Raw genomic sequence first — 27736 nt, 5'->3', positions numbered from 1 at the left:
CAGCCACTATGGAAAACAATATGGAGGTTCCTCAAAAAACTAAGAATTGATCTACCATATGATCCAGCAATCCCTCTACTGGGTATTTATCCCAAAATCTTGAAAACCCGTATCCGAAAAGATATTTGCACACCGATGTTCATAGCAGCACTATTCACAGTGGCCAGGACATGGAAGCAAGCGAAGTGTCCTATGATAGATGATCGACTAAAGAAGTTAGTCGATGGAATATTACTCAGAATATTAGAAAGGAATATTACTCAGCCATAAGAAGAGATGAAATACTGCCATTTGCGACAACATGGATGGACCTTGAGATAATCATGCTAAGTGAAATAAGCCAGACAGAAAAAGTTGAAAATCACATGATATCACTTATATGTGGGATATAAACTTAAAAGCAACAAATGAACAGGACAAACAAAGACTCAAGGACATGGACAATGGACTAGTGGTTACCAGAGGGTAGGGAATGGGGGAGGAGGAAAGAGGTAGACAGGGTAAAAGGGGTCAAATATAGGGGGTTTGGGGGAGGGTGAAGTGGGTAAAGGGGATCGAATATAGTAGAATACAATAGAATACATAGATGTCAAATTATAATGTACACCCGAAAATTATATAATTGTATTAACCAGTGTTACCCCAATAAACTTTTAAAAAAGAAATATAATTTGTATTTGGGTTAGAGTCTATTTTTTGAAATAAACAATTCTGCATCACACTCAAAGAAAAAAAAGTAATGGGACATTATGTCTTCAACCTGCTCTCAAATGGTTTACCTATATTTAAAGAGAATAATAAGGCAATGTGGTAAACTGTTCATTTTGAAATTTTAAAATCACAATTAACAATTCAAAATTAACAGTTAAAAAAGAGTAGGTACTAAAAAAAATTAGTCCTTCCCTACTGCCACCTGACTACCTAACTATCATACCGGACATTCAGCCTCCATGCCCTTGAGAGAACTTGCATTCTTCCTGCCATAATTGCCACCAGCTGGAACCAAAGGCTGGAAGAAAATATATTTAATGTTTTCATGGTTTCTCTGCCTAACCAAACACATAATCACATATCGCTCGCTCCTCTACTGTTACTTGACGTTTCCGAATAAAAAGGACGGAAATGGAGAGGAAGGTGCCAGCGGTAGGAGAGAGTTGACCAGAACCATGTGAAACAAATCTAAGCAGACAAGCCCTATGTCAAGATTGAGGGGTAGGGGAGTGACCACAGGCTATGAGGGAGGCTTGAGAGGTAATTACGCTATTCACGTTTTATAGTCTTTACAGTCAACAGAGAGCCTTGGAACATCTGGGAAATTGGTGGACTGGGCTGGTAAAAGAAAAAAAATCTGATTAAGATCACCTAGAAATTCCAAAAGTGCCGGGGACATACAAGGAGGATCTGATTGTCGACTTCAGGGTCAGGACTGCAGGCGCAACTTTCTCCCAGAGAGAAATGCTGGCAGGTGGCATTGTTGTTTGTTGAGCCCTCCCCCAACCCAGCCTGCAGGCACAGGCAGAAACCAAGCCTGAGTCTCCATCAACCTGGCTAACACGGGTCGCCCCACCCCTGGTAATTCCCTGAGATCCTGCCCTACCCAACTTTTAGCCCACCTATGCCACTCCCAGTGGCTTTTCTGTACAAATAGCTTGTCTTGGCTCATGGCTTAGACTTTCCTAAAATCTCTCAAAAGTTCACAAATACCAAACAAGCAGCATCTCACCTTGGGTCATGGGGTGCTGTACCTCTTGTCAGGCAGCCTCAAGCCCTGCACTGGTGACAGCCAGCCTCAGTTCGCAGCTTAGCCTCTCCCAGGCAACTCCAAGCCTAGAACAAGTGGCAAACATCTGCAGATCACTTTTTGGTTCATACCGGGCAGCCCTGAGCCACGCACAGGCAGTGGCTGATCTTGATTTGCACCAGAGCCCCTCCCAAGAGACGCCAGAACCAACAGACCTGATGGCCAGTTTCAGACCACACCAGAGTGCCACCCAACCACCTCCACAAAAGACATACCAAAGGGCGAACTTGGTAGGCACCAGAGCCCTGCTGAAGCGAATCCTGAGCCCTTGGGTCAGCCCTTGCACGACAGCTCTTCTGCTGTAGTCACAGCCATTTCTCATAGCCAATCAGCCCGAGGGTCACTTCCTCCCACTGATATGTAAATAACAATCACAGTCCAAGTATGACAGGAGGGCATGTACTACCCACACAAGGGACACACCTGGAGCACTCAGCTCAGGTGACTGGGGAGAATGCACCATCGGGTACCGCAGGACACCCACTACATAAGGCCACTACCAAGACCAGGAGACATAAGCAGATCTACCTAATACATAGAAACAAACACAGGGAGTCAGCTAAAATGAGACAAAGAAACATGTTCCAAAGGAAAGAACAAAACTACAGAAAAAGAACTAAAAGTCACGAGCAGTATACCAGATGCAGAGTTCAAAACACTGGTTATAAGGTTGCTCAATGAAGTTAGGGAAATAGTAGATGAACTCAGAACCTTAACAAAGAGATAGAAAACATAAAAAAGAACCAGTTAGAAATGAAGAATACAATAACTGAAATGAGAATGCATTAGAGAGCATCAACAGTAAATTAGATGAAGCGGAGGATCGAATCAGATTTAAAAGATGAGGTAGGAGAAAATACCGAGTCAGAACAACAAACAGGAAAAAGGAATCCAAAAAAGAATAGTTTAAGGGGCCTCTGAGACAACATACAGTGTACTAACATTTGCATCATGGGGGTACCGGAAAGAGAAGAGATGTAATAATGGAAAATTACATGGTGAAAGAAATACGTGTGTAAGTCTAGGTGAAGGAAATAGGTGTATAAGTCTAGGAAGTGCAGAGTCCCAAACAAGATGAACCCAAAGAGGCCCACAACAAGACACCATAATTAAAATGTCAAAACTTAAAGAGAATCTTAAAAGCACCAAGAGAAAAGCAGTTAGTTACCTACAAGAGAGCTCTCATAAGACTGATTTCTCAACAGAAACTTTGCAGGCCAGAAAAGATTGGCACAAAATATTCACAGTGGTGAAAAACAAGGCCTACAACCAAGATTACTCTAGTCAGCAAGGCTATCGTGTAGAATTGAAGGACATATAAAGAACTTCCCAGACAAGAAAAAGCTAAAGGAATATTACAATAAAGCCAGTATTACAGGAAATGTTAGAGGGACTTCTTTAAGAAAAAGAAGAAAAAAGAAAAAAATCAAAAATATGAATAATAAAATGCCAATAACTACATACATATCAAAAATTACTTTAAATGTAAATGGATTAAGTGCTCCAATCAAAAGATATAGGGTGGCTGAGTGGATAAGAAAACAAGACCCATATATATGCTGCCTACAGGAGACCCACTTCAAATCAAAAGAGATACACAGACAAAGTAAAGGGAAAGAAAAAGATATTTCATACAAATAGAAATGAAAAAAAAATCTGGGGTAGCGATACTTACATAAGACAAAATACACTTTATAACAAGAAACAAAGAAGGAATACCCAGAAATTCTACTCCTGGGTATTTATCCAAAGAAACCCCAAATACTAATTTGAAAAGACATATGCATCCCTATGTTTTTTGCAGCATTATTACAATAGCCAAGATATAAAAGCAAACTAAGTATCTATCAGTTGAAAGAAAAGGTGGTACATACATACAATGGAATATTACTCATCCATAAAAAAGAATAAAATCTTACTATTTGCAACAACATGGATGGACCTAGAGGATATTATGCTAAGGATATTAGGAAAGACAAGTACCACGTAATTTCACTTATATGCGGAATCTAAAAAATGAATGAATAAACAAAATAGAAACAAACATAAATACAGAGAACAAACTGATGGTTATGGGAGGTGGATTGGGAGATAAATGAAAATGTTGAAGAGATTAAGAAGTATAAATCGCCAGTTTTAAAATTAGTCATGGGGATATAAAGTACATCATAGGGAATATAGTCAATAATATTACAATAACTATTTTTGGTGTCAGATGGGTACTAGACCTATCCAGGTAATCACTTCGTAAGGTATATAAATGTCTAATCACTGTGTTGTACATCTGAAACTAATATATGTCAACTGTAATTGAAAAATTTAAAAAAAAGATTTATTGGAAATACACAAAGATCACCTAGATGTTAATAAAATACAGTAAAAAACAAGTTTCATGCATGACTGAACTAGGAAGCCAGAAGAAAAATTCCAGAGCCAGAGCATCAATGTGGGTGCGAGGTCAGCAGATGACTGCAGACTAGGAGCTTTCATTTTAAATGCCCACGCAGGGATGGAAGACCAGGCCCAAGGTAGGACTGGAAGGAACGCTTAAGTAGTGCAAGTATTCTCACGGGAAAAGAAAAGAGAGAAAAGCTGTCACAATAACTTACAAAACACAGAAGCAGACGATGTACCATGAGTCAACAAATGCAACAAACAAGGTAGAATTACAAGGAGATATTGGCAAATCCACAATCAGAAGGCCACCTCATCACTTCCTAACCCCTTCCTGTGACAGGCTCCCTGAAGTCCATACTGGGAGCTGAGCGACGGAGATAAATCAGAGGGAGTCCTTGGCTAAGAGGTGAGGCGTCAGGGAGAGGAGGAAGCCAGAAGTCACTGAGAAGCGTTAGCACTGGGAGGGGTTGATCTGAGTGAGAAATTAATGGAGCAGATCATTGCTGGACCCACTCAGAAAACACCAGAAGACAGAGCCAGTTGAGGCCAGTAGATCTTGACCCAAGTCTCAGCTCCCCAGAGTTGGGTCTTGGGTGCTGGGTGATCTTGTGGAGTCTTGAACTGGGACACTCAGTAAGCAGAGCCCTGGGGTAAGAGACAGAAAGGAGCAACCAAAAGTTTTAACCCAAAGAAGTTATCTGTTGTTTTCCCTCTAGAAAACAAATGAGTTTACTTTTTTAAATAAACTTTATTTTTACAACAATTTTAGATTTACAAAACAATGGCGAAGATAGTACAGAGAGTTCTGATGAACCCTTCTGCCAGTTTCTCCTATGAGTAACTTTTTACATTAGTATGGTACCTTTGCCACAATTGATGAACGGGGTGGGGTGCCACACCTCCACACCTTTAGAGAGGGCACTGCAGCTCTGGTAGGAACAGGAAGAAGACTCCGAGGCCCCAGTGAGCTGAGGGTGCAGAAGACAGGAGGCTGGATGGACCAGGTTTCAGAGTTCTAGATCAAGGTCCTCACCCCACCCGCTCTGGCTGCGGACTGGTACTAGACCACACGGCCTGTTGGGAACCAGGCCACACAGCAGGAGGTGAGTGGCAGGCGAGTGAGCAAAGCTTCTTCATCTGTATTTGCAGACGCTCCCCAGCACTAGCATCACCGCCTCAGCTCCACCTCAGATCAGCAGGCATTAAATTCTCATAGGAGCACTGGTCCCCAGTGCCAAAAATGTTGGGGACTGCTGCACTAGATCATGGCCCCACTTTTCTTGCAGGCTGCAGGGCTGGGCCTCAAGGGCTCCCCCACCCTCATCCCGGCCTCCACTTGCCAGACTCCTTCTCATCTATCCCTGCCAGGCCTGCTCAGCAGCTTTAAGCAGCCTCATAAATCAGTCCCTCCTGCCCTTTTATATGCTCTTGGTACACACAGCCATCTATCGGCAGCCTGTTGGGCCTGTGGAGCCTCGAATAAAATCTCCCTTCCAGGGCTGGGGTCTCAGGGAGAAGCCCCCAGTGGGATGTTGTCAGCACCTAACAAGATTTCTTTGTTCTGCCTCATCAGGTACTGCCGCCCTTCCTTCCTTTCCTGTCCAGCTTCTTCCCTTTGCGGTGTCCCAGTCTATTCCCTCCGTGATTATCTGTAGGCCTATTTGCATGTCCCTCTGGGAGAACTGTGTTCCTCTTCCCAGGGTTAATCCCCTAGGGTGAGCGTCCAGGAGGATTTCTGGCAGCCCCCAAGCCTCTGAGTGTCCCAGTTGTCTCCCAGATCTGAGGGTGGAGCAGCTGCCAAGCACCGCCCTCCCCCACCCCCCACCGGCTTAAGGCAACTGCCTTGGTGTGGCCACCCTTCCCTTGTGTTCATGTAGTATCTTGCAACACTATGAGACCAGTTGAGCAGATGTTATCATTCCGATTTAGAACACAGGAGAGGCTCAGAAGTTAAACACCTTGCCCCAGGTCTCATGGTTTTACTTTCATGGTCCCTTATCTCACACCTCAATGACTTTGAACATTTGCAATTTTGTATTTTACTTATGTGATTACTCGAAGTCTGTCTTTCCCTCCAAATAGGACAGCTTTGCCCACCACTCTGTCGCCAGTGCCTCGCCCACTAGCTGGTACACAGATGCTCCATAAATGTTTTTAAATTATTAAATGAATGAATGAGTTAGAGGAAGAAGATTCATTTATTCGTTCATTCAACAATAGATTGAGTGTCAGACCATTTGATGGGTCGTGGGGATAAAAAGATGAATAAGATATAATCCCCACCTTCGAAGAAAAAGTCTTGTGGGGAAGATAGACTTGTAAATAAAAAATTACAACATAATGCATAAAATGCCATAATGGAAATGTCCCACGTGCTATGAGAAAACAGGTACTAAGCTTTTTCTGGAGGGGGTGCCTTGAAGGATGAGTGGCAGTATGTTTCCTGCAGTGTTGGAGGTGGGCCGAGTGAGGGAAGGGTATTCCTACCCCAAGGGGCGACAGTGAGTCCTGCAGGGACCTGATATGCTCTGGGAAGTCTTGGAGTAACCCGGTGCAGGTGGGACTTGAAGCCAGGCTCCTGGATCTTTCCCTTCACCACATAGAAGTCAGAGATTTCCCACCTGTGCCCCCCAGGCTCTGGGTCTGGGTGGATTATACACGGGCCCAGTCCAGGGTCCAAAGACTGTCAACCACCTGTCATTCTCCTTCAATGACAGAAAAACCTTTTCTGTGAGGGAGTTCCACATCTGAGCCAATCTGAAACCATCTTATGAGATTTCTTGAGCCAACAGCTTATATATAACCTCTCTGTTCTGCTCCCTGCACTCTCTCATCTATAATTCCATCCAACACAGCATCAAGCCGGTGGGCCCCAGCTGTCTGCAGAAAATGTCATGCAGTCTTTCTCTGCTATTTCTCCTGTTAACTCCCTTCTCTTTGACAGGGATTTGGCAGAGGTTTGTCTGACTTTCAGTTCCAGATACCATTCCCTTTTCCATTTGTTGTGTCATGTAATGTGTTGTAAGGTATTCAAGTGCACGTGTGTACACAAAAGAGAATCACTACTCTTGGGAGTCGAGTTGGGCTGTGGGCATCACCTGAGGTGTGAAGGAAATAGAGGTGTTTGTAAGGAGCACCAGAGGGAAAAGTCAGTGCAATCTATTGTGTGGGGAGCAGTTGGGAGTCATAGGTAATAACTTAGGGGCTCGATGGCTGAGATATTTTAGTCGTGCTTGCGACAGAGGAGGGTCTTGTATCACAGTGATAAATATCATTGAAAAGTGACAAATGTCAGCTCAGTGGAGAAAGCCCTGCCACGATGTTTCTATAGTTGGAGTAATTTTAAAAGAGGAATCTAGTAATTTTGAGCTAAAAATGACTTCATGGATTTGCTTTCGATGCTACCGAAACACACATGTACACACCCTCCTCACCCATGGAGGATTCCTGGATCCCTCCCCTGCTGTTTTTACATCAATTTTATTCTTACTTGTATCTTTACAGAAAATGGCACAGAAATCACAGGTTTAGAATACCTAGAAGTTATTACAGTTCCATATTTCAAACACCTCGATATCAAGATTCTTTCTTCTCACTCTATGTACAATATTTACACACAAGGGGCTACAGCCTAACACTTCAAACCAACAGGGGACAAAGACAAGAAGAACTGAGGGGAAGTTCCATGAATGGAATGAAGAAGAAATCAACTTCTGATGAGGAATTAAAATCTCAACTCACTGTCTCAGGCCTTCCTCTCTCGAGGTATTCCCTGCAAAGGTAGGATGGTAAAGAAATGTCATGAGGATGAGGAGGACATGTTCATGGCCTGGGGGTGGAGGGGCAGTTCCAGAGAGGCCATCAGTATGGACAGGTCCTCTCATCGGCAGACAGGAAGAAGCCCCCAGCTCCCTATGCCAACATGGTCACTGTCTCCGACTCACTGTAGTGGACATGCACCATGACATACACCTGGCGTGAAGGTGTGTGTGCCTGTTGCTTAGTTTGGGTCTAAAACTGGCTCCTGCCTTACTCTCCTTGTAGCCATTTCTCATATCCTTCTGTGACCAACCCCTGATATAGCCCCAGGCCCATTCTCAGCTTGGCCTCCCAAGGATAGCTTAGATGAAGTTGAGTCAAGGTCTGGGGCTTCCTAGATGTTTTTTTAACAACTGGATTGGGTTGCACCAAGGCAGGGCACATGTGAACCAGTAATTTGCGAGAAGCTCTAGGTGAAGGGGGATTTGCACAACAAGTCAGGGTCACAGGCAGCATATCAGGGGTGTCAGGATGCTTCAGAATACAGCCCCAAGGGGCTGGGGTAGAGGGTTTGGCCTCCCCAACAGTGCAGAGAGCCATAGCATTTTGGAGAGGCGCCCTCTGGCTGCAGGGCACAGGTCCTGGCGTCGCTACAGGTATTGTACATTGTCACATGCAGGGCTGGCACCTGTGCTGGAGGGAATCATGGGGCAGCTTGGGGTGTGGAAAGGGCGGGTTCCTGAGGGTGACTTGAGGGCATGAGATGAAGGATGGCCGAGAGGCCCAGGCTGAGACTTCTCAAGTTTAATCTGGACTCTGGGCCCCACTGATGGGGTAGAGCAGAGGTTGTGCTTGGGCCTGCAGGGCGGTACATTCACACGGTGGAACAGGATGAGGGGAGCAGAGTTTGGCGAGGCCTGGGGCGCTCAGGACATTGGCCCTGGAGCGTGGGTCCTCAATCCCTGACAGGGCGTTTGCAGCATGGGCTTTGGGCGTGCGGGAAGCAGAATCCACCGGGGGTCAGCGCTGGGAAGAAGGGCTCTTAGAGCAAGAGATTGGCTTAAGGGCAGATTCAGACAGTGAGCGTTGCCAAGGGATTGAGTGAAAGCAGCTTGAGGGGGTGGTTTGGGGCAGCAAGAAGGTTTCTGAGGCAGGGCCGTTGGGATGAGGAGGATGCTGAAGAGGTCGAGACTATGTAGAGGATGTCTCAGCACGGCCCAAAGCCTTGGCCAGAACTGAGTTGTGCCTGAAGTCACCTGGAGGTCATGGAGAGCCTGTGGGGCTGGGGGAGGGTGGCAAAGACCAGGCTGGGCTCTGCCTCAGAGGACACCTCCCAGCACCACAGGCCCCGAGAAGAGCAGAGTCCTGACGCTCCAGTGGCAGTGCACCCTTGATCTAAGCCATGTCCTCAAGCTGTGGCGGACTCAGCTTCTCCGCTGGCCTGTCTTCATCCATGGCCTCCTCCTCCTCCGGCTCGTGGGCATTCCGGGCCAGGCTGTTGGGCCCAGACACAGTCCCTAGCACTTTGGTGCTGTGCTCCTGAGCTCTGGCTCGGAGCGCCGCAATGCTGTTCTCCCTCAGTTCCTCCTGGGACATGGCCGCTGGGGGGTCGGGGCCCCGCTCCTCCTGCTCCGTCTTGTCCAGCTTGGGCAGGGCCTGGCGCTCCACCTCGGGCTTCCTCCCCGACTCAGCTGCTGCCTCCAGCGATTTTTTGTGCATCCCTAAAAAGAATTGTTGGTATTCGGGTTTAGAAAAGCGCCTGGGAAAGCCATCTTGAACTGAAAACGGCAAAGATAGAGAGAGGCCAGAATTAAGGACAAGCAGAAAGCCTTACTTCACACACCGCAGTCACGCGAGTCCCGGGGCTGGGGCCAGGGCAGCAGGAGGTGGCTGGGGGGCTGCAGCCGAGCAACTAGGCACCAGGCCTGCAGAGGGCTTCCCCAAGCCAAGCCCCGAAGCACCTTGCCCCCAGACAGCCTGTTCTGTCCCTTCCCGAGCATAGCATTTGCTCCCCATCCCTCCCTCCTGGGAGCCCAGATCTTAGAACCCCAAGACAAACTGGTACTGCTATCAGACATAGGCCCGGATGGCAGGCGGGGGAAGATGGCAGGTGGAGAGATTTAGAGGGAAGAAGTCCTTTGGGCAAAGCCAGATGGTGGCCAAAGGTACCCAGGGAGTCCCCTCAACCCCCAAGAGGGGCAGTCTCATCACAAGCCCACCTCCTACAGGGAAGAGCAGGGTACAGGTCCTGGAGCAATAGTCACACCCTCTTCATAGAAGAAAAGAAGCCCCTGTCAGGGGCCTGCCCAGGATGAAAGTCCTAGGCACCCATAGGTGGATGCAAGGGATAGATGCCAAGTCCCATGCCCAGCCTGCCCTCAGAGCCCACCAGGGGAGACCGGAGGGCTTGGAGGGCCTCCATCCAGATGGGCTGCTGTGGCCAGGTCCCTTTGCTCCAGGGCTCTGTCTCCTCCTCCGGGGAGCCCACTCTCCTTGACGCAAGGGCAGGGCCACGAGGAGGGTGTGCGCTCTTACCCAGCAGCCATGGGGCACAGGAGTCCATGATGCCATCCTTGGCGGACTTGAGGATGGACTCGGGCAGGGGGATGGAGTGCCGCACCATGGCCCCATACAGCCCGTACTCCGCCATGACGCTGCTCCGGCCCCAGCACTTCTCTCGCTTTCTCCACTTGGCTCTGCGATTCTGGAACCAGACCTGCGAGTGTAGACGAACAGGTCAGGGGTGGGCTCTGAGAGGCAATGGGGCCCGGCCCTTACCCCCACGACTATCTGTTTAGGTCCCCACCCCTTCTATGCCCAGTGGCCCCATCAACTTGTGACTGCTGATTTCTCCAGCCAGGTGCCCTCGACGACCCCACAGTACCCTGGGGGGTTCCCCCAGGCTCAGGGTTATCCAGAACGAAGACCCGAGTCCCATGAGAATACAGTGGATGAAACGGGTCCTTCTTTTAAATTTCTTTTTTAAAATCAACAGATCCAGGGCAATGGGATAGGGATGCCTCTGGGACAGGATCTTGCAGGTGGGCAGTTCCCAGTGTGGTCCTCAGTTTGCACCTGAGATGCCAGACCCTGGTAGCTCTCTTGAGAGTGTGGACACTTCCAGCGGATAAACAGAACGTCTTTTCTGACTTGCAGAGGGACAAATTCCTTTCAAGGACAGGACTAATGTGTTCAGGGTTCCCTCTCCACCAGAACTCCAGAGGCCAGAGCGGCCAGTCCCAGGAAGCCTTCCAAGCGAGCAAAGGACATTTCATCCAGGTATTCTGAGGCATGACAACTGCCCCGCCCCAAAATGGAGTTGGGGATGCTCCCAGGAAGCCTGAGTCAGCTCTTGTTTCTGCCCTGTCCTGGCTCAGCCCTCCCATGCCACAGTGCCTGCCACTCACCGGCTCTCCACAGTTTTGGACCTAACTTAATGATATTTTGGGGAGTTGGGCAGCCATCTCTCAGTCAGGGAAGGAAGACAAAATTATCAGTGGCATGAGGAGCAAATGAAATGGGGACCCAGGAGAGTGTGGTGGGGACACTCTAGGGAATGTTTCTCTGGCCCCCAAATTGACTGGTGCAGGGTCTGAGCTGGGGTGCCTTGGGGATGTCTGGAGCACTCCAGTGCTGCATGGAGGAGCTCCCAGGGTCCCTGCCGTGCTTGGAGAAGGGGCGATTTCTTGGTCTCCCAAAGCAGCTTTCTGAGACTTCCAGCAGCTGACAGGAGCCAGAGCCAGAACCAGGGACAGCTGCACTATCTCTCAAGCAGGTGAGGCCGGCGAGAAACTGGTGGGCTCTGTAAGGACCTCAGGCCCTGCTGGCCCCCTCATGTCCCCTCAGAGCCCCTCAGAACCCTGACCCCCAGAGCGGGGAGATGCCCAAGGCAACCCAGGAAGTGGGGGGAAGAAGGGGAAGGCAGAGGCGGGTTCCAGAAAATCTATTAGTTTCCTCTGCGATTTCCATTCCCTCTCCTCGGCTGGGTCCCCCGCCCTTCCCTCCGGGCCCCCTCCCCCCGCCCTAGGCAGCGGAGGTTTCAGCTTTTGATGAAAAATTGCTCCAGCTCTATTCAAGAGGCGGCAAAAGAAGAGTCACCCCCAGGGGCAGCCCTGGGCTGATTGAAAAATAAGTTAATTTCAGTTTGAATCGATGGGCCTCAGGCACTGAAATATCACGGGAAATTAAAGCGGCTGCTCTCCCGGGAGTCGTGGCATTGACCCGCACTAATTAATGCTGGGGAGGCAGCGCGAGCCGCGCCGAGAGCCGCTCCCCCTCCCCGGGGGACCCCAAACACTTCTCATTTAACTAATTAGACGGGGAAAATTGGGTGTTAATTTGTTTAGGATTTTTTCTCTTCTTCTCCCCACCCCCCCAACCCCGCCGCCAGCTCCCTTCCCAGCCCCCGCCCCATGTGGAGGCGCAGGAAATGAATGCGGGACTCGCCGGCAGATGGCTGCCCCGGTCACTCTGCAATCTTCTCCGACTTGATTGCTTGATTAGGTCGTTAGCACATTAAAAAAAAAAATTGCTTGCCGTCTGGCGCTGGCGTGATGAGTGGGACGCGCGGCAGCGCCTGGGTAATTTATCTTTTTATACGGCAAAGAATTTGATTTCAATCTGCAGATATATGAGGCGCCTTTGACACCTGTTTAACATCGCGCCGCTGACAGCTTAACCCTTTGCTGCTCGGCCGCAGGGAGGCCAGGGCTGGGGCCGGAGGGGCTCGGAGTCGGCGCGCCCCCGTGGTTCCCACCGCCGCCGCTAGGTGGCGGAGTGAGCGCCCCGGCAGCCCGCGGCAGCTCCGAGTCTGCGGCTGAGCGCGGCCAGCTGCATCCGGCAGGGGGCGCCCCAAACGCCCCGCCTCACGCCCACCGTCCCCAAAGAACCCGGCGGTCACAGACAAGCTCTGCAGGACTGCGGAAAGACTGCGCCATCTGCGCACAACTTTAAGTTAACCCAAAATGTGTGCAACCTTGTTTTGGAATTTCTTCATTTGTAAATAACCAGAACCTCTAAAAATGAGAGAAACGCGGCCTCAGAGGCCAGGTCTCTCCACTTCGACATTGGCCAGGGTCATTAGAAAACGATCGCTGGTCACACTCTGGGTGGGAAATGCCTATGCTACCACCGGGTTTGGCACCTGCCATTCCTAATCAGGCCCTCCTGGGGGAGCTGTGAAGCCTCCCCCTGGTCCAGACCCAGACTGTCCCTAGTGACCACGGCCAAGCAAAGGGTTTCTGTAATTTTGAATGCACTAGATGGCTGCGCTCCATGCTCTAAGGAGGGAGAGCGGTGCGCAATGTGAGCCCCGGGCCAACTCAGCCATGGTCGTGGCCTCGTTCTACGCTGTGTTTAGATCTCTCTCCCGGGCCGCCTGCCGGTCCTGTAGGCTTTCTGTCTGACTACCTGTCCTACACAGGGCCTGCAGTTTGTCTGAGACCTCTGTCCTGTCCCATCTTCCCTCCCAATAGCATTTGATCGCCCTCTCCAAGTACCCACTTGTCCCAAGCCACTTTCTTCCCACAGAGGAAAAATCTAAAAAGATTAATCCACATACAAGTGTAAGTGACTTCTGATTTCATCCATCTCTCAGAGAAGACAGCAAAGAATGAACCCCTTGGTGATGGAATTCTAGACTCTGAGTCAAACCACAGAGGGATGGGAAGGTTCTCTTTATGAATCTAAGTAAGCCATCTGCTTTCTGGTCAGGAGATGACTTTCCTGCTTGAACACAGTACATTATAAAACAACAAGGCCACAGCCCCTTAACTGGAGCATGTGGGCCCAGACTCCAGAATGTTTGGGATTTTAGAAAGAAGAGGTGATGCATATGCCACATGTTACATAACACCCTGCAGCAGCAGCAGCAGCAGCAGCGCACCGTAATCAAACCCATCTGTTTTGATTTCTGCAGCAAAACCTATACAATTCATACTAAGAGGGATGAATAAAGAGCATAAGGTCCAGTCTGGTTTATGTCACTAATGAGTTCTGATGGCAAACTTAAGACAGAACTGTCCATTTCCAGCATGGTTTGGATTTAGGGATTCTGGAGAAGGGACTGTGGAGTATAGGAAGGCACGGATTCCATCCCCTGCTCCCAGAGTGGCTGCCTGGGAAGGCATATGGACCTGGCTTCTCCAGGATTCCATGAGCATTGGTGCTTGAGATGGGGGCGGGGCTCTCTAATGGAAACAGCATTATTACTGGGACACTAAAGAAGAGGGTGCAGACTTGGGATTCAGGTCATATTTGGGGCCTGTCAACAGAACCATTTTCCTGGGTCTCCTAATTTGGGCATGTGAATAACTGGTCTGCAGATCAGATTTTACCCACAGACACTCCCAGGGGAGTTGGTGCCAGCTGGTCACTCAAACCAGGAGTCATCCGGACCCTCGGTTATGGGCTCCTGGAATGCCTGGCTCTCTGAGAAGACCAGATGCTGCTCCAGTTTATGGAAGAAACCTGGACAGCCAAAACAATTTCTTTTTAAGACAGTTGGCAGGGAAGCTGCAGTAATGGTGCCTTGGAGGGAAGTGGACAAGGGATTAGAATTAACTCTAACCATTCTTCATATTTGCCCTGCTCTTCTTCCTGGAAGCAACCAGCATGTGTTCACAGAACTTAAAAGTTTACAAGAAGCATCGAAGTCAGCCAGTCCTGAACTAGAATTCTCAGCTCTAACAAAAATTGCTGTATGATCTTGGGCAAGTTACTTGCCTTCTCTCAGTCATAAAATAAGACTATTACTTTTCAGGGTTGTTTTGAAGAGTGATGAAATAAATGAAAGTACCTAAAAGCAGTGCTTGTCACACAGAAGGTGCTCAAGAAATGCTACTTATTTCCGTGGAGGCACATAAAAATCAGTGGGAGTGCGCTCAAGGGGCAGGTTAATCGGTATTACCTGCGCCTCTGGGCTCTTCCACATGGCCCGTTAGCAAGGCAGGACTGACAAATGACAAGAACAACTGATGGTGGGGGTGGGGACAGAACTAACCTACAGGCTGTGAGATTTTAATAGCCTCTAGTTTCCCCTCTAGGCATTGGGAGAGCTAAACAGATGCCCCTGCAACTCTCCCCACATTTCTAGTGTACGGCAGGCCCTTGAGGCACGAATACAGGAGAGCACCACACATTGCCCAACACCACACATTGTGATCAGGGGCTAGAAGACCAAGGCTGGGGATCCATGCTCCGCCTCCAGCTGCCTTTGTGACCTTGTTGTATTTCTTAACCTTTCTGAGCTTCCAGTCCCTCATCTGCCCTGGGATATCGCTTTCTTGCAGGGTTCTTAGAAAACAAAATAGTGCATGGGAAATGCCCGGCACATAGTAAGAACTAAACAACATTAGCCTGATGCTGGGTGAATTCTGTGGGTAAATGTGCAATGAGATGAGGCTTTGCTGTCCGGCAAATGCTCAGTGACACTTTTCATGTAAAGCCAGTTGCTTCCATCTCTCGCCCTTGAGATTCCTTCTCAGCATTTGGGCCCTTTTTCCTACTTGGTCTCTTGGTTCTGGCAGGCCCCAAATATTCAATCAATCCCTCTCTCGCTCACTTACCTGACTGCCCATTTTCTAGAAGAGACTGCTCCTCTCACATGGGAGTCGGGTCCGGAACTCTTCAAGAAAACCTGCGTCAAGGCCTCAGCAAGGACCAGAGCCCTGCCTTACACTTCAGGGCTCTGAGCTCCTGAGAAAGGACCCAAAAGTGACATCAAGAGTCGCCAGGGTTAGAGCCCCAGGCAAAGGAGAATTGAGATCTTTCAGCTCTGGAAAGAGCCTGGGTTTCCTAGTGCATTTTCCCTCGAAGGTGATGCCCTAGCAGCTCTGAGGAAGCCCAGCTAGGATGCCTCTGGCTGTTGACATCTGGTGTGGCAGGTGCCTCCACAAATGGCAGAGAGAGTCCTAACAGCTTGTGCCTCCAAAGATGGAATGGACCTGGAAAAGGGCTTCTTTCCAAATGGGTGCTCTTTTGCTACAAGGGCACATGTAAAGCAGGCCAGGCAACTATATCGACTCTTACTTTCATAGGCGCGGAACCCGTGTGAGCAGCTGTGGCTGTGCTCATGGCTTCTGGTGTCATCACACAGCTCTTGTCTGGCAAAGCTCCCATCCCTGTTTCCCCATAGGACAACATGCTCAAGGCTCTTCTCCTCAAAGATGTCCCAGGGAAACCTCTTTGGTCCTTCCAGGATTACCCCTCTTAGGGAGATAGCTTGCATAATAGGATAGTCTTTGTACATTCCGGTCCCTTGGCTAACCTAGACCTTGTCCTCCATTCTTGCCCCATTCCAGCAGGCTTGTCGGCCACGTGGCAGTTTCCATCACACTCAGCCGGCTTCTTTCCTCTCCTCTAGCTGGAAGCTGATTAAGTTGGGCGCGTTGCTGGTGTGATTTAATGACTTCACGCTCCACACCCACTCAGCATTTCTGACACCATATTTCAGCACACCCCTTCCAGTCTCAGCTTCAGGCTCACTGAAGCCTGGCCTTGCTTGCAGCCTCTGATGTCCACGAGGGGGCAGCTCTGCCCATGTTTCCTGACAGTCGAGGCAGTATCCTTCCCTGCACACCTGGTCCTACCTTGTCACCCCAAACTCCACTTCTTACACTCATACTAACCCACTCAAAACAAAGAAACTCCTTCCCTGAGTCTGACCCAGTATTTTTATACCGGCTGCACACAATCACCTACAGAGTTTTAAAAACATACAGATGCCAGGCTTCATGTCAAACCAATTAAATCGGAATTGTGGGCCACGGGAGCCTGACACGAGTATTTTAAAAAGCTGCCATGTGATTCTAACAAGTGTCTCAGGCTGAGGGACACTGCATTCCTTTCCCATTTGCACACGTGTCTTCTAACCTCTGGAATATAAGCCCCTAAAACATTCCCTACCCTTGGGCAGGGATCATTATATAAGAGACAGAATCAAACAGCGCTACAGCGCTAGTCAGAGAATTCAAACTTAGGTCATCGATACACACCAAGCTGCGAAGAGTCGGGGTGAGATGTGGGCTCTGTTGACTTTGCACATTCATATCTCTGTCACAAAGGTATTTTTAATAAGTGCTACTTTTATCAGAAAAGAATACGGTAAAAAAATAAATAAATAAAAAGCCAAATAAATATATGTTTATATCCTGATCTTATAATTCTAGGAACGAGTGACCTCACAGAGGAAATGAAATCAGTCCGGAAACCCATTTCCTCTTCCCCAGGGCTGACAAATGGCAGGGGCTTCCAGAATGCCATGTCCCAGCATTTTTTTTTATTTTTTGAGACACAAAGAGGACTGCGTATTTGTCTGATGTGGAGACTTGGAATCTCTTCTTTCTCCAACAATACACGGTGTCCCTTCACCCCAACCCAGAAAGCTATAAAGCAAGGAAGTGCTTGCCCTCCAAGCCCTAAGGCAGAGGGGGCTGGCCCACCATCAACTGCCATTGGCGTTGATTATTCCAGTTTATGGACACAGGAGTTCATGCTTCCCTCGCGAATGCTCACGTGGTAGTAACCGAGTACTGGGTTTGAATCCCAGTCTACCACTTACTTCATCTCTCAGCCCCTCATTCTCTACATCTACAAAATGGGAATAAGAAGAGCATTAACTCATCTAGCCGTTGTGAGGATTTAATGAATCAAGGCACAGAAAACACTTAAAATCTGGGGCAAGGGTAAGTACTTAATAACGCTAGCAATAACAATACTTTTATTAAATTAGCATTTTGGGAAAATATTATTATTTTACAAGTGAGTAATTTCAGGCTTAGAGTTTAGTTTGCTGGATGAGAAACAAAGATTAGAAGTAGGTGTGGTGGACTTTTCACTTCCACACTGAGTTCTCATTAGACATTAGACAGTAGACCTCAGACACATCCTGGGGTTTACTTGGGTTGGTCCAGCGAGGGCATGTGTCCCAGCTGTCCACCTGGGGCTGTCCAACTGCACCTGTCCTGCTCCCACATCCCCCCAACGGCAGCCCAGGGGCCTGGTGAGGAAGGTGATCCTGAGAAGGCCCCTCCCTGGGAGGGATCCCCCTTCTTCTTTTTACAGATGAGGAAACTGAGGGATGGGAAGTGACCTGGCCTCTACTACACCTGGTGGGTGTCAGAGCCAGAACGAAGACTCGGGTCCTTGACACCCAGTCCAATGACCTTCCCATTCCACCTTGAGAATGTCTAACTTCAGACTTGGAGTTAACAAACGACCCCTTTCTCCCGCTCCCGTACCCTCCAACAGACACACAAAAGCCTCCGGCTGAAAGCTGGGGGAGGGGAGAGGACAGGCTGGGGTGGTAGCATTCGGTCCTCAGATGCATTGTTCCCGCCTAAACCTACACGTTAAGAGGAAATGGTCGGAGGGGTGGCGGTGTAGCGAAGCAAGTGTCCTGGAGGCTAAAGGGACTTGGGTCTGCATTCTGGCCTCTGTGCCTCAGGTCCCCATCTGTTAAATGACACTAGTAATAGTGCCTGGCTCATTGCGTATCTGGAGGATTCCTGGGGAACGAAACTGGTTACCCCTGGAGCGCCTGCTGGAGGGCAGTGAGGAGGGAGACTGGCGTTACCTAAATTTACCCATTTGAGAAATAATTTTTTTGAATAAGTTTTTTTCTTTTTTAAGAACACTACCTGGTGCTCAATAAATATTGGTTATTTTTATAAAGAAGATCTGACACAGGCCCGCCACTCACCCTCAAACCATCTCTTTTCCCCCAGCTTCAAGTCAAAGCACAGGCTTCAAACCCAAGATGCAGTCCTGGGTCCCTGTGTCCTCCGCATTTTAGCTGTGTGACCTTGGGAAGTCCTTATGCCTCAGGTTCCTCAGTTTTAAAAAGAAATTAATGGTCTCTTCTCTACCAGTTGTCACCAGGATTTAACGAGATCAGAGCTGAAACTGAGTGAGCACTGGGCATGTACCAGGCTCACAACACAAACTCCCCAACTGCTCTCAACACATTACACATGTGGCTCATCACATCTGCAGGTGCCATTATCATCCCCACTCTCCAGATGAGAAGTTGGAGTAATTTGTCCACAGTCACTCAACTGGTAACTGGCGAAGCAAGAACGTGCACCCAGGCAGTCTGGTTCCAGGGTCAGTGTCCCTACCCACCACACTTCCCTGCCTCTCTTGCAAATGTCATGTATTTAGAACACCTGGTACACAGAAACTGTTCTGTAAATTATAGCTGTGGTTACGATTAACACACGCTAAGACCTTTCCCGGGCCACTTGGCAAAACATTTGGGGGCAGGACTATTTGACAGCTCGCAAACACCTTCTGGGAGCAGCATTTAGCCAAAGAACCATGAGGTGCTCAAAGAGTTGAAGAGGTTCTCGCCTCGGTTCTCCCACACGCACATTCCTTAGCCAGTCCTCGCAGTCCCAGGGCAACTAACTCATTCCTCACCCCAGCTCCTCCTTATTGGTCCTGGTGGCTTCAGACACCACCCCACGGACACCCCCTAGGGAACTTACAGAAGCCCAGCATCCACCCGCTGAGGCATTCGTAGTAACACACACTCCCACCCGCCACCATCACAGCCAGACAGGTTTTAAGACAACTCACTGCAAGTGACAAGCTGTTCCTTCCTTCTGGTCAAGGGAGGCTTTGACCAGACACTTGTAATAGCCAACTTTGTCCTAACGAAGGCCAGGTGCAGGTTACCCCCATACATCAACTGGATCGGGCCTTGGCTTACTCACACACAAAACACACACACAGTCACAAGATTCAGAATCAACACCCAGCCTTACCCCTCTGGAACCCAACTGGGTGTGTGGGGTGATAGATCCAGGCCACCAAGGATAATACACCAAACAGATAATCTGCTTATGAATAATTGAGCTTATTGTTAGTGTTAATGTCTAAAGCCATTGACTGAAATTCCAAATAGATTTTCAAGAGAGAGAAAGTCTTTTCTGGAAAAGCAGCTCATGCATCATCTCTCATTCTCTCTGGTTTTCCAGTGAGAAAGCACCTTAGCCAACTACACACCTATGTGGTTCTTTCTCTAGCCCCCAACCCCTAAACCCCAACACACATCGCACCTGGAGACACAAAGGACCTTGACTGGGAGGAGATGTGAGCAGAAGGGGTTTCAGGGAGTCAGGACCCCCGTTTCCCAGCCTCAATAGTGAACTACTTTGGACAGCCCAGGTTGCGATCCAGCTAAGGTGAATGCAGATCTTTGGGAAATGTTCCTCCCACCCCAGTCACGTCTTCCTCCTCATGGAGACCTGTTTTAGAACTCATCAGATTTCATCTTCTCCCAGAGAAATGATTAAGCAACACTATTCCTGCCCAGGTAGGGGGCCTCTGGACTCGAAAAGGTCCTCCTGCTAAGGAAAGGAGGCCTTGTGCCCAGCCCAAGTGAGGACATCCCAGTCCAGATCAGTGGCTGTTTATGACAAAACTCCTCAGGAGAGGAGGAGGGCTTCATGAGCCACACCTGCAGGCGCAGGTCCCCAGCCACATCCTGGGCCAGAGCCAGGAGAAGTAAAGGAGCAAGAGCTCAGGGCAGTTGTGAGAGAAAGAAGGAGCCTCAGGCGGATGGCGCTGGTGGGGAGTAGGAAGGGAGGGGGCGTCCTCTTCCCCCTAAGGAGGGAAGTGGAGGGAAGGGAAACAGACTGAGGTCAGGGCTAGAAGCCTGACTTAGAAGGTCTTGCTGCCCTCCCACCCTCAGGCACCCAGAGAGGCCTGGGGCCACTGCTGGTCTTGAAGCAGATGTTTAGCTGTACCTAGGAGACATCTGCCACGACAGAGCCCCTGCTCAGAACCCAGGACCCACCCAGAACTGCTTCTCCCACCATAGGCCCCCTCAGGGTCTGTCTGATGTGCTCCTCAGGAAGCCTACAGTCCAGAACAGCAGGCCAGGCCACATCTAAGTTTCTTGCCCCCAAACAGTACCCACCTCACTGGTGGGTGTTCAGCAAATACTTGTCAGTTTAAACAAACTGTTCTTCATGAGAACACGATCAAAGGCAAGCAGGTGCTCATAGCAGGGGCTGGGGGGTGTGGGGAGGTGAGAGATGGGTGTCTCGGAACCTGGGCTGCTGATGTCCCCAAAAGCAGGGAACATGGAAGAGAGAGGGACTCGAGGCTCTGTTACCTGTATCCTGTCTTCTGGCAGCTCCGTCTTCATGGCCAGCATCTCCCGGGCATAGACATCTGGGTAGTGCGCCTCATTGAATGCCTTCTCCAGCTCCTCTAGCTGGTAGGAGGTAAAGATTGTCCTGAAGGGAGCAAAACCAGACACTCAGAACTCTGGAAACAGAACGAGCCTATCTCAGAGAGGATAGACTGGCCCTCCCCTACGCCTCCTAGACAGACCCCATATCCAGGCTGTCTCAGCACAATCGGACACGAACTCCCTCACAGGCTCTCATACACACGCGTGCACGCACATGTGCGCACATACGTTTACACACACCCATAGCTTAACCTTCTGGACTCTTCTTCATTGAAGGCTGAGGGCTCACGCTACCTTTCTGGTGGTGTCGGCCCTCAGTGACATCTCATACGGGGAGTCTTTCTAGAAGTGCTTTAGGGGAGAGGAATTTTAGAAAACTGCAGAAAGCCCCTCTTCCTCCTCCCAGGCACAGGTGAGGGGCATACCAGGTAAATAAATGCCTCAGCCCTGCTGGGCCCTGTTTCCTGGGCTCCTCTCTTAGACAGCAGAGTTAACCTTTTAAATTGCACTCAAAGTTGAAGACTCACCAGAAGGTCAAATGCAGCCTCAACTCCAATGTTTATACAACTGAGAACTGAATTTCCTACCCCCTCAACCCACTCTAACACTCCACCTTCCTCACCTGCCCAAATCCATCAGCTCCTCAGCTTCCTCAGAGATGTAGGGGTGGGGAAGAAGAGGGGAAGGGCACCCTGACCCCTCCTGTGCTCAGAAGGCAAGGGCTAGCGGCACGCGGGCGCACACGCACACGCACACACATGCACACACACACACACCACTCTCAGCCACACACCCAGTGGCCCAGTGGGGCCACAGTCAGGGGAGGGGGAATTCTACTCAGGTCCCCCTGAGAGAACCTACCCACACAACCCCCCACCCCAACAGAGCAGTTCACATTTATCTGTTTTGGGTCAAACTGCTTTAAGAATCTGATAAAATCTATGTTCTCTCATTCTAAGAAAATGTGCAAATGAATATGCTCCAATACATAAAATTTTGCCTCCAATATTAGAAAATTCATAAGCCCCCTTTATTAAATAAACTACATGCCCACCTACAAACACAAATTCTTCACTTTTCAGACCTTGATTTCACTAAGTTTTAGGTGACCTTTTTCCTGCATCCTTATCAATAAGCCAACAGACAATAGAGCCCAGATTCTGCAAACTCAGACTTGTAAAAGGGGCACCTTCCCTGCTCAAAGCTCTGAGATTTGGACCCTGGGACCAGCACAAGGTTTTAGAATCCCTCACTGCTGCCCTCGCCCTCACCCAACACAAGGAAAAAGTACAAAGTTAAGCCCCGTAAGCCCTGTACATCCCTTGTGTTGGTGTTGTCATTAATATCTTGGGAGATGATGTAGGGGATGTGTGAGGAAGAAAGATTCAGCTCTTTACAGAAAATGACTTGTTTAATTCTAAATTGTTTCCCCTATTCTCTTGGTGGGGGGATGAAAATGCTTATGTAAACGGAAAGAAATGTGAAGATCTGATGCTTTCTATTTCTCTCCTGCTACTTACTGAAGGGCCCCTGCACAGATCATCAAAATAAACAATCGAAATACGCAAGGCCTTTTCAAAACCAGGGAAACTGAGGCACATAGGTGTTGTGGCCAAAGCCAAAGAGGAAAGCTGACATAGGTCATTTAGATCATTCAAGTGCCAGCCTCTGCTTAGGAGAGCTCCATTCAAAAACGAAAAACAAAACAAAGCCTCAAATCCCCCAAACATCCCTTCATTTCTGCCTCAGAGCCAATCCGTGTGTTGATGCTGACAGCTCTCCAGGGAACCTTCCTGCGCTCCCACAGCGTTACCCAGAAAAGCCTGCTCCTGACTTTCTGCAGAACCCCAGATCCTTCAGATTCCTATTGTATCCTGTCTGAGCTTTCTAGGTAAAGAGTAGAACAAAATCTGAGTATCCAGAGGCTGCTGACCCGTCCACTCTCCTTTCAGGTCTCTTACCTGAAATCCCCAAACGAGAGAAGCTCAGGAAAACACATTTTTTACTAATTAAAAATTGTGCCGGCAATCAGTAACCATTCTCCTCTCTCCAATAATCTGCTCTCTCTAGGCATCAGAAATAGCCAGAAACCCAGAGCAGGTGGCAAGTTGTTGTCCTGTCTCCCTGGGAACCTCCAAAGCTCCCAAAGATTTCTCTGGTGGCCAGGCAATCAGGTGAGGACAGAGAGTCAAGAGCCTTAAGCTTGGACTTTGGGCTATGGGTTAGTCAGCTCCAAGTGCCAGACAGGGAGATAGATGTTCTTGTTGCAGAAACACTGTTGAGGCACTCAGGGTTTGGGGGATGCTTTTTCCAGCGCTCTTCCCTCCCCTAATTCCTGCACCAGCACAGAAGCAGTTCAGTGGGACTCCCACTTGCCTCCTCTCCAAGGTCTGGTCCCTGTCCCAGTGTAGGAAGCTGCGGATTACCTGCCCTGGGACCAGATTGAGATGGGTGCACTTAATGCATATTTGTTGGATGAATGAATGTAAAAAATAACCCCAGATCAGGACTAAATATATTGGTTTATAATAAAACAAAACAAACTAAACAAAACCAAATAGCTGCCTGAAGGGATCACACCGAGGTCACTGAGAAACCAAGTCAAGGACCACTCTCATTCAAGCCGGAACCTGTGAGGTCAGGAAGAGCCCTTTTCAAAGGTGAGGGTTAATCGTGGGGTTTCAAAGGGCAAAGAGGAAAACGCAGAAAAGCACCCAAAGAGAAGGTGCAAAGAGGCTGAGAACAAATAGGGAGGCGTGGATGAGGTGGGTCGGGGTGGGGAGGTGGACAGCTCCCCAGGGGGAAAATTTCCAGAGAGCCAGCGGAACCCTGCGGGCGGCCCACCCGGACCCGGGCGCAGGGAGATTTGGGGAGACAGATCCGTGGTGAGTGCAGGGACAGCTCCTAGAAGCAGCCCTCGCTGAAAGTCAAACAGATTTTTGGTTTTCGCTTCTTTATTTCCTTAAAAACTCGTCGTAAATGCTCTCAAAGAACTGGTAGCGCTGGTGACGGTGTCCAAGGGCATGCGGGTCTGGGGTGGGGGGATTTCTTTTCAAGATACACCTTTCCGCATCTATTGAATGTTAACTCTGTGTAAGCAATGTCTATTTAAAGACATATTTTTTTTTAACTCTCTCTTTAGTCTGTACCCCAGTGGAGCCCACTCCACTCCAGCTAGAGCGAGTGGAGTCATCCAGTCCACACTCTACCTTCTCTCTATTTTACAGACAAGGAAACTGAGGCTCACGGAAAGGAAAGAGACACTCTCAAGATCATAAAAGAGCAGAAGCCTAACGAAAAATTTCCATCGATGCAGATATCACGTCCGAGTTTGTGGGAACGGTGGGAGCGCAAAGCTAGTGGGCTGGCAAAGTGGACGGGGCAGCAGAAGAGGAACGGTGGCCGTGGGCAAAGGGCAGAGGACCTGGCTTGGGAGGCAGGTGGGAGCCGAGGTGCCGGCCGCGAAGCGCGAGCGGCTCTCGGATGCGCTGATGCCGGGGTTGCATCTTGGAGCCGTCAGCCTTTTTCTGGCTCCGACTTGGCCCTGGTTGGGGCCTCTCCTTTTTCCCGAAGAAGGAAAAAGCCTAAAACGGTGCCGCTTTCCCGGCGGCCGCTTCTCATCCTCACCCAGAGCAGCCGGACGCCGGGGCCCGGTGCATGACCCCAGACAACGCCCGCTCTCCCCGCCCTGGCGCGGTCGCGGACTTCGGATCTGGAGGCAGCGAAAATAGAGTCCTTGAGACCTGACTCCCAAACGGGTCGGGAGAAGGTGAGTGAGCAGGAGAGGTAACATGCACCGCAAGGGCCTTACCTGTGCCGCCGCTTCTTCCGTTTCTTGGTCTGATTTAAAGCCGATTTGGACATTTTTCGGTCGCTGGAGGAAATATCTTCGGAATCTGAAAAGCGGGCGGAGGCACATGCGGAAGAATGGGGGGCGCGCTGGGCTTTGCCAAGGAACATCAGGCGCCCCAAACCTTCCAAGGCCCCACCCGGGCCGCCTCCGGGAGCGGTGGGGGGCCTGCTCTGTCTCCCCAAGAAGACCTCCACGAGGTCGACCCCATCCCTAAGCCCAGGCTTGCCCTACCCACGCGGGCGCCCAAACCCGGAGGTCTTGAGCAGATTTCGTTGTAAGAGAGGCGAAGGCCCTGGCGCGCTTGGGGCAGGGACAGCGGGGGAGCGAGGCAGCCTCAGGGGCTGCAGCGGGGACCCGCGGTCGCGCTCCGGGCTCCGCGCCCTGCTCTGCGCTTGCAGCTCCGGCTCCCCTGGCCCGAAAGCTGGCCCCAAGGGGCGGAACCGGGGCGCAGGTAGCTGGCGCCAGTAAGGGCTGGGGGCTCCCTCGGCACAGCCCTTTTTTCAGTGCCCGCAAAATGCGCCTCCGCTCGAGACTGGAGAGGCTGCGATTCAGCATTTTTCGTTGCCCCACCAAATAAAATAAATCATTAAAACGGAAACGAAAAATCGGGGGAATTGCCGAGCGCCAACGAGCGCCGGAGGGCCGAGCGGGCGGGGACGCAAGGCCGGGAGAGCGGCCGGGGGAGGGCGCGGCGGGGTCACCCGGGGGCCCTCGAACGCGCGAGGCGCGGGGATCGGATATGCTGCGGCGCTTGGGTGCGACCAGATTGTGGCCGCTTCGGCCGCCGTGGTGGGCGGGTTGTCCAAGCTCTTGGGGTGAAAAACAAACCCCCGCTGACTAAACGCGAGGAGTTTGGAATGGAGAAAAGGAGGAGAGAAAAGACAACTTTGGGCACCAGCGCTGCGGCCGAAGCCGGCACCCGCTTCCTGGGCCGCCAGCGCGCGGACCCGAGTCGGGCTCCAGGAGCGCGGGTCCTCGGGGAGGCTGGGGCCGGGGCCGCAGTGGGGCAGCGGAGCTGCGGGGGCCCCGGTCCGCCCCACAGGTCCCGACACCCCAAGGCCGGTTTCCAGTGGGGCCCCAAGTGGGCGCCGTGGCAAAGCCGGGCCCGACGCGGGGACGAGAGGACAGCGCGGCGGCCAGAAACGCTGGGGATGCAAGCCGGCGGGCGCCGGGGGCAGCGTCCCGGCTCTCGTCCCCAGCGCGCGCGACCCAGGCCAGGGCTGCGACCTCTCGGCCTGGCACGAACTTTCGCGCCCGGAGGAGGCCTTGCGGTGCAAGCGAGAGCCGACGGCGTGGGGTCCCGGCTCTCGCCCCGAGCCGGGTAGCTACGCAGCCTCTCCCTCACCTACCCGAGCTAGCCGTCTGGCTGGTGTCCAGCGGCCCCGACGCTCTGCCCAGCGGCTGTAAGTGGACGCTCTGCGGGTCGGACAGCACTTCCAGGAAGGTGGGCTGCGCGTAGAAACCAGGGAGCCCCCCGGACCCCAGCAGCCCCATGCTGCCCACTCCTGCGGGACTGAGCACGGAGCGCGCCGCCAGCAAGTGCCCGGGGGCCAGGCCGTCGAGGGCAGCCCGAGGATGAGAGGTGGGGGGCTCCTTGTTCAAGCCCAGGATCTCCTGGATGCCGAACCCGGTGCACCTGGCCGGGGCGCCCCCCGAGGTACTCTTGGCCACTGTCTCGGATTTGGGCTTGCTCAGCGCTTCCCCCGCTTTCCCCGTCATCTCCCGGCTCTTTGGAGAGGCCGAGGCCGCAGGTCTTCTGCTCCCCCCACCCCCCCGCCGGGCTCCCCGCTTCGCGAAGTTGGTCCCAGGTGCCCCCTCCGGTGTCTAATGCTCTGGAGCCCCAAGGAGATTCCCCTTTTATCCAACCAGGCGGCAGCCCAAGTGGGGTCAGAGCTGAGCAGCCAATCACCGGGGCCAGAAGCGATTAGGAATTCCAAAAAGCTGGTAGCTCCCGCCGCAGGCAGCACCAGGGGCCAGGGCGCTGGGGGCCAGGCACCCGGTGGGCTCTGCAGGACGCCCATGGGCAAAGACCCCAGGGGCTGAGCTGAGACAAGTTCAGGGCTGTTCCAAGAGGCAGGGGGTGGCTTGGGATTCTGGCCAGAGCCTGGCTGGGACATGTTCCTGGGGTGGGGTGGGAGGATGGACTGAGGACAGATACTAGAGACTGGGAGTCCACCTTTCTCCTTCAACTGCTATGCAGGTTGGCCGGGTCAAAGAACAGCCAAATATGGGATTTTCTGTGCAAAAGGCAGAACAAGGGAGGAGCAAGTGCTCTGGGCACCGTGTGTGGTGGCAATAGGGAGAAAAGAAGGGGACAGGGTGTGAAGAAAGCTCAAGGTTTGTTTCCCAGCACAGGATGCAGTGCCTTGTTGAGAAGAGCTCCTCAAGAAATATTGGCCCAATGAATGAATGAATAAATGAATGATAAAAGAGTCAGGGTTCCCTAGTGGGAAAGAAGAGCAGTGGTGGCTTCTTTTGGAAAACCACAGACGTCCAAACATCTCCCTAGAGTGAGCATGAAGTGTGTCCAACTTTCATGGAAGGGTTTCGTTTATCCTTCCATCCACTCATTCAACTAATATGTATTGAGCTCCTTACTTGCCTTGTCAGATAGACAAGGCAAGGGGACCGCTGTATCTCAGAGTTCACTGACCAAACAGAATAAAGATGGACTTGTTGATGTGGAGGGGAAGGGAGGTGGGAGGGTGTGAGAGGCAATTAAAAG

General features: G+C 50.8%; 1 protein-coding gene across 1 annotated transcript; it reads right to left on the bottom strand.

Annotated features, from left to right (window-relative positions):
• Positions 1–8927: 8927 nt before the first annotated feature.
• On the bottom strand, positions 8928–26770 carry VSX2 (visual system homeobox 2). The gene is made up of 5 exons (XM_006925440.1): positions 26361–26770; positions 24970–25054; positions 21078–21201; positions 10493–10673; positions 8928–9678 (listed from the first exon to the last, which is right to left on the bottom strand). Exons 1-5 carry the CDS (start codon positions 26728–26730, stop codon positions 9353–9355), a joined length of 1086 nt encoding a protein of 361 aa, XP_006925502.1. The 5' UTR covers positions 26731–26770; the 3' UTR covers positions 8928–9352.
• Positions 26771–27736: the final 966 nt, after the last annotated feature.

This window comes from Pteropus alecto, unplaced genomic scaffold (genome assembly GCF_000325575.1).
Source record: "Pteropus alecto unplaced genomic scaffold, ASM32557v1 scaffold8, whole genome shotgun sequence".
NCBI classification, from domain to species: domain Eukaryota; kingdom Metazoa; phylum Chordata; class Mammalia; order Chiroptera; family Pteropodidae; genus Pteropus; species Pteropus alecto.
Note: the sequence above shows the minus strand (reverse complement) of the source record. Positions and strands in the feature narration are given on the sequence as shown.

Coding starts and splice junctions, on each gene's coding strand:
- VSX2 (XM_006925440.1), bottom strand. CDS start 26,730: ATGACGGGGAAAGCGGGGGAAGCGCTGAGCAAGCCCAAATCCGAGACA. Junction 25,055..26,360: donor CAGCCAGACGGCTAGCTCGG/GTAGGTGAGGGA, acceptor CCCGCTTTTCAG/ATTCCGAAGATATTTCCTCC. Junction 21,202..24,969: donor CGGAAGAAGCGGCGGCACAG/GTAAGGCCCTTG, acceptor TGCTCCCTTCAG/GACAATCTTTACCTCCTACC.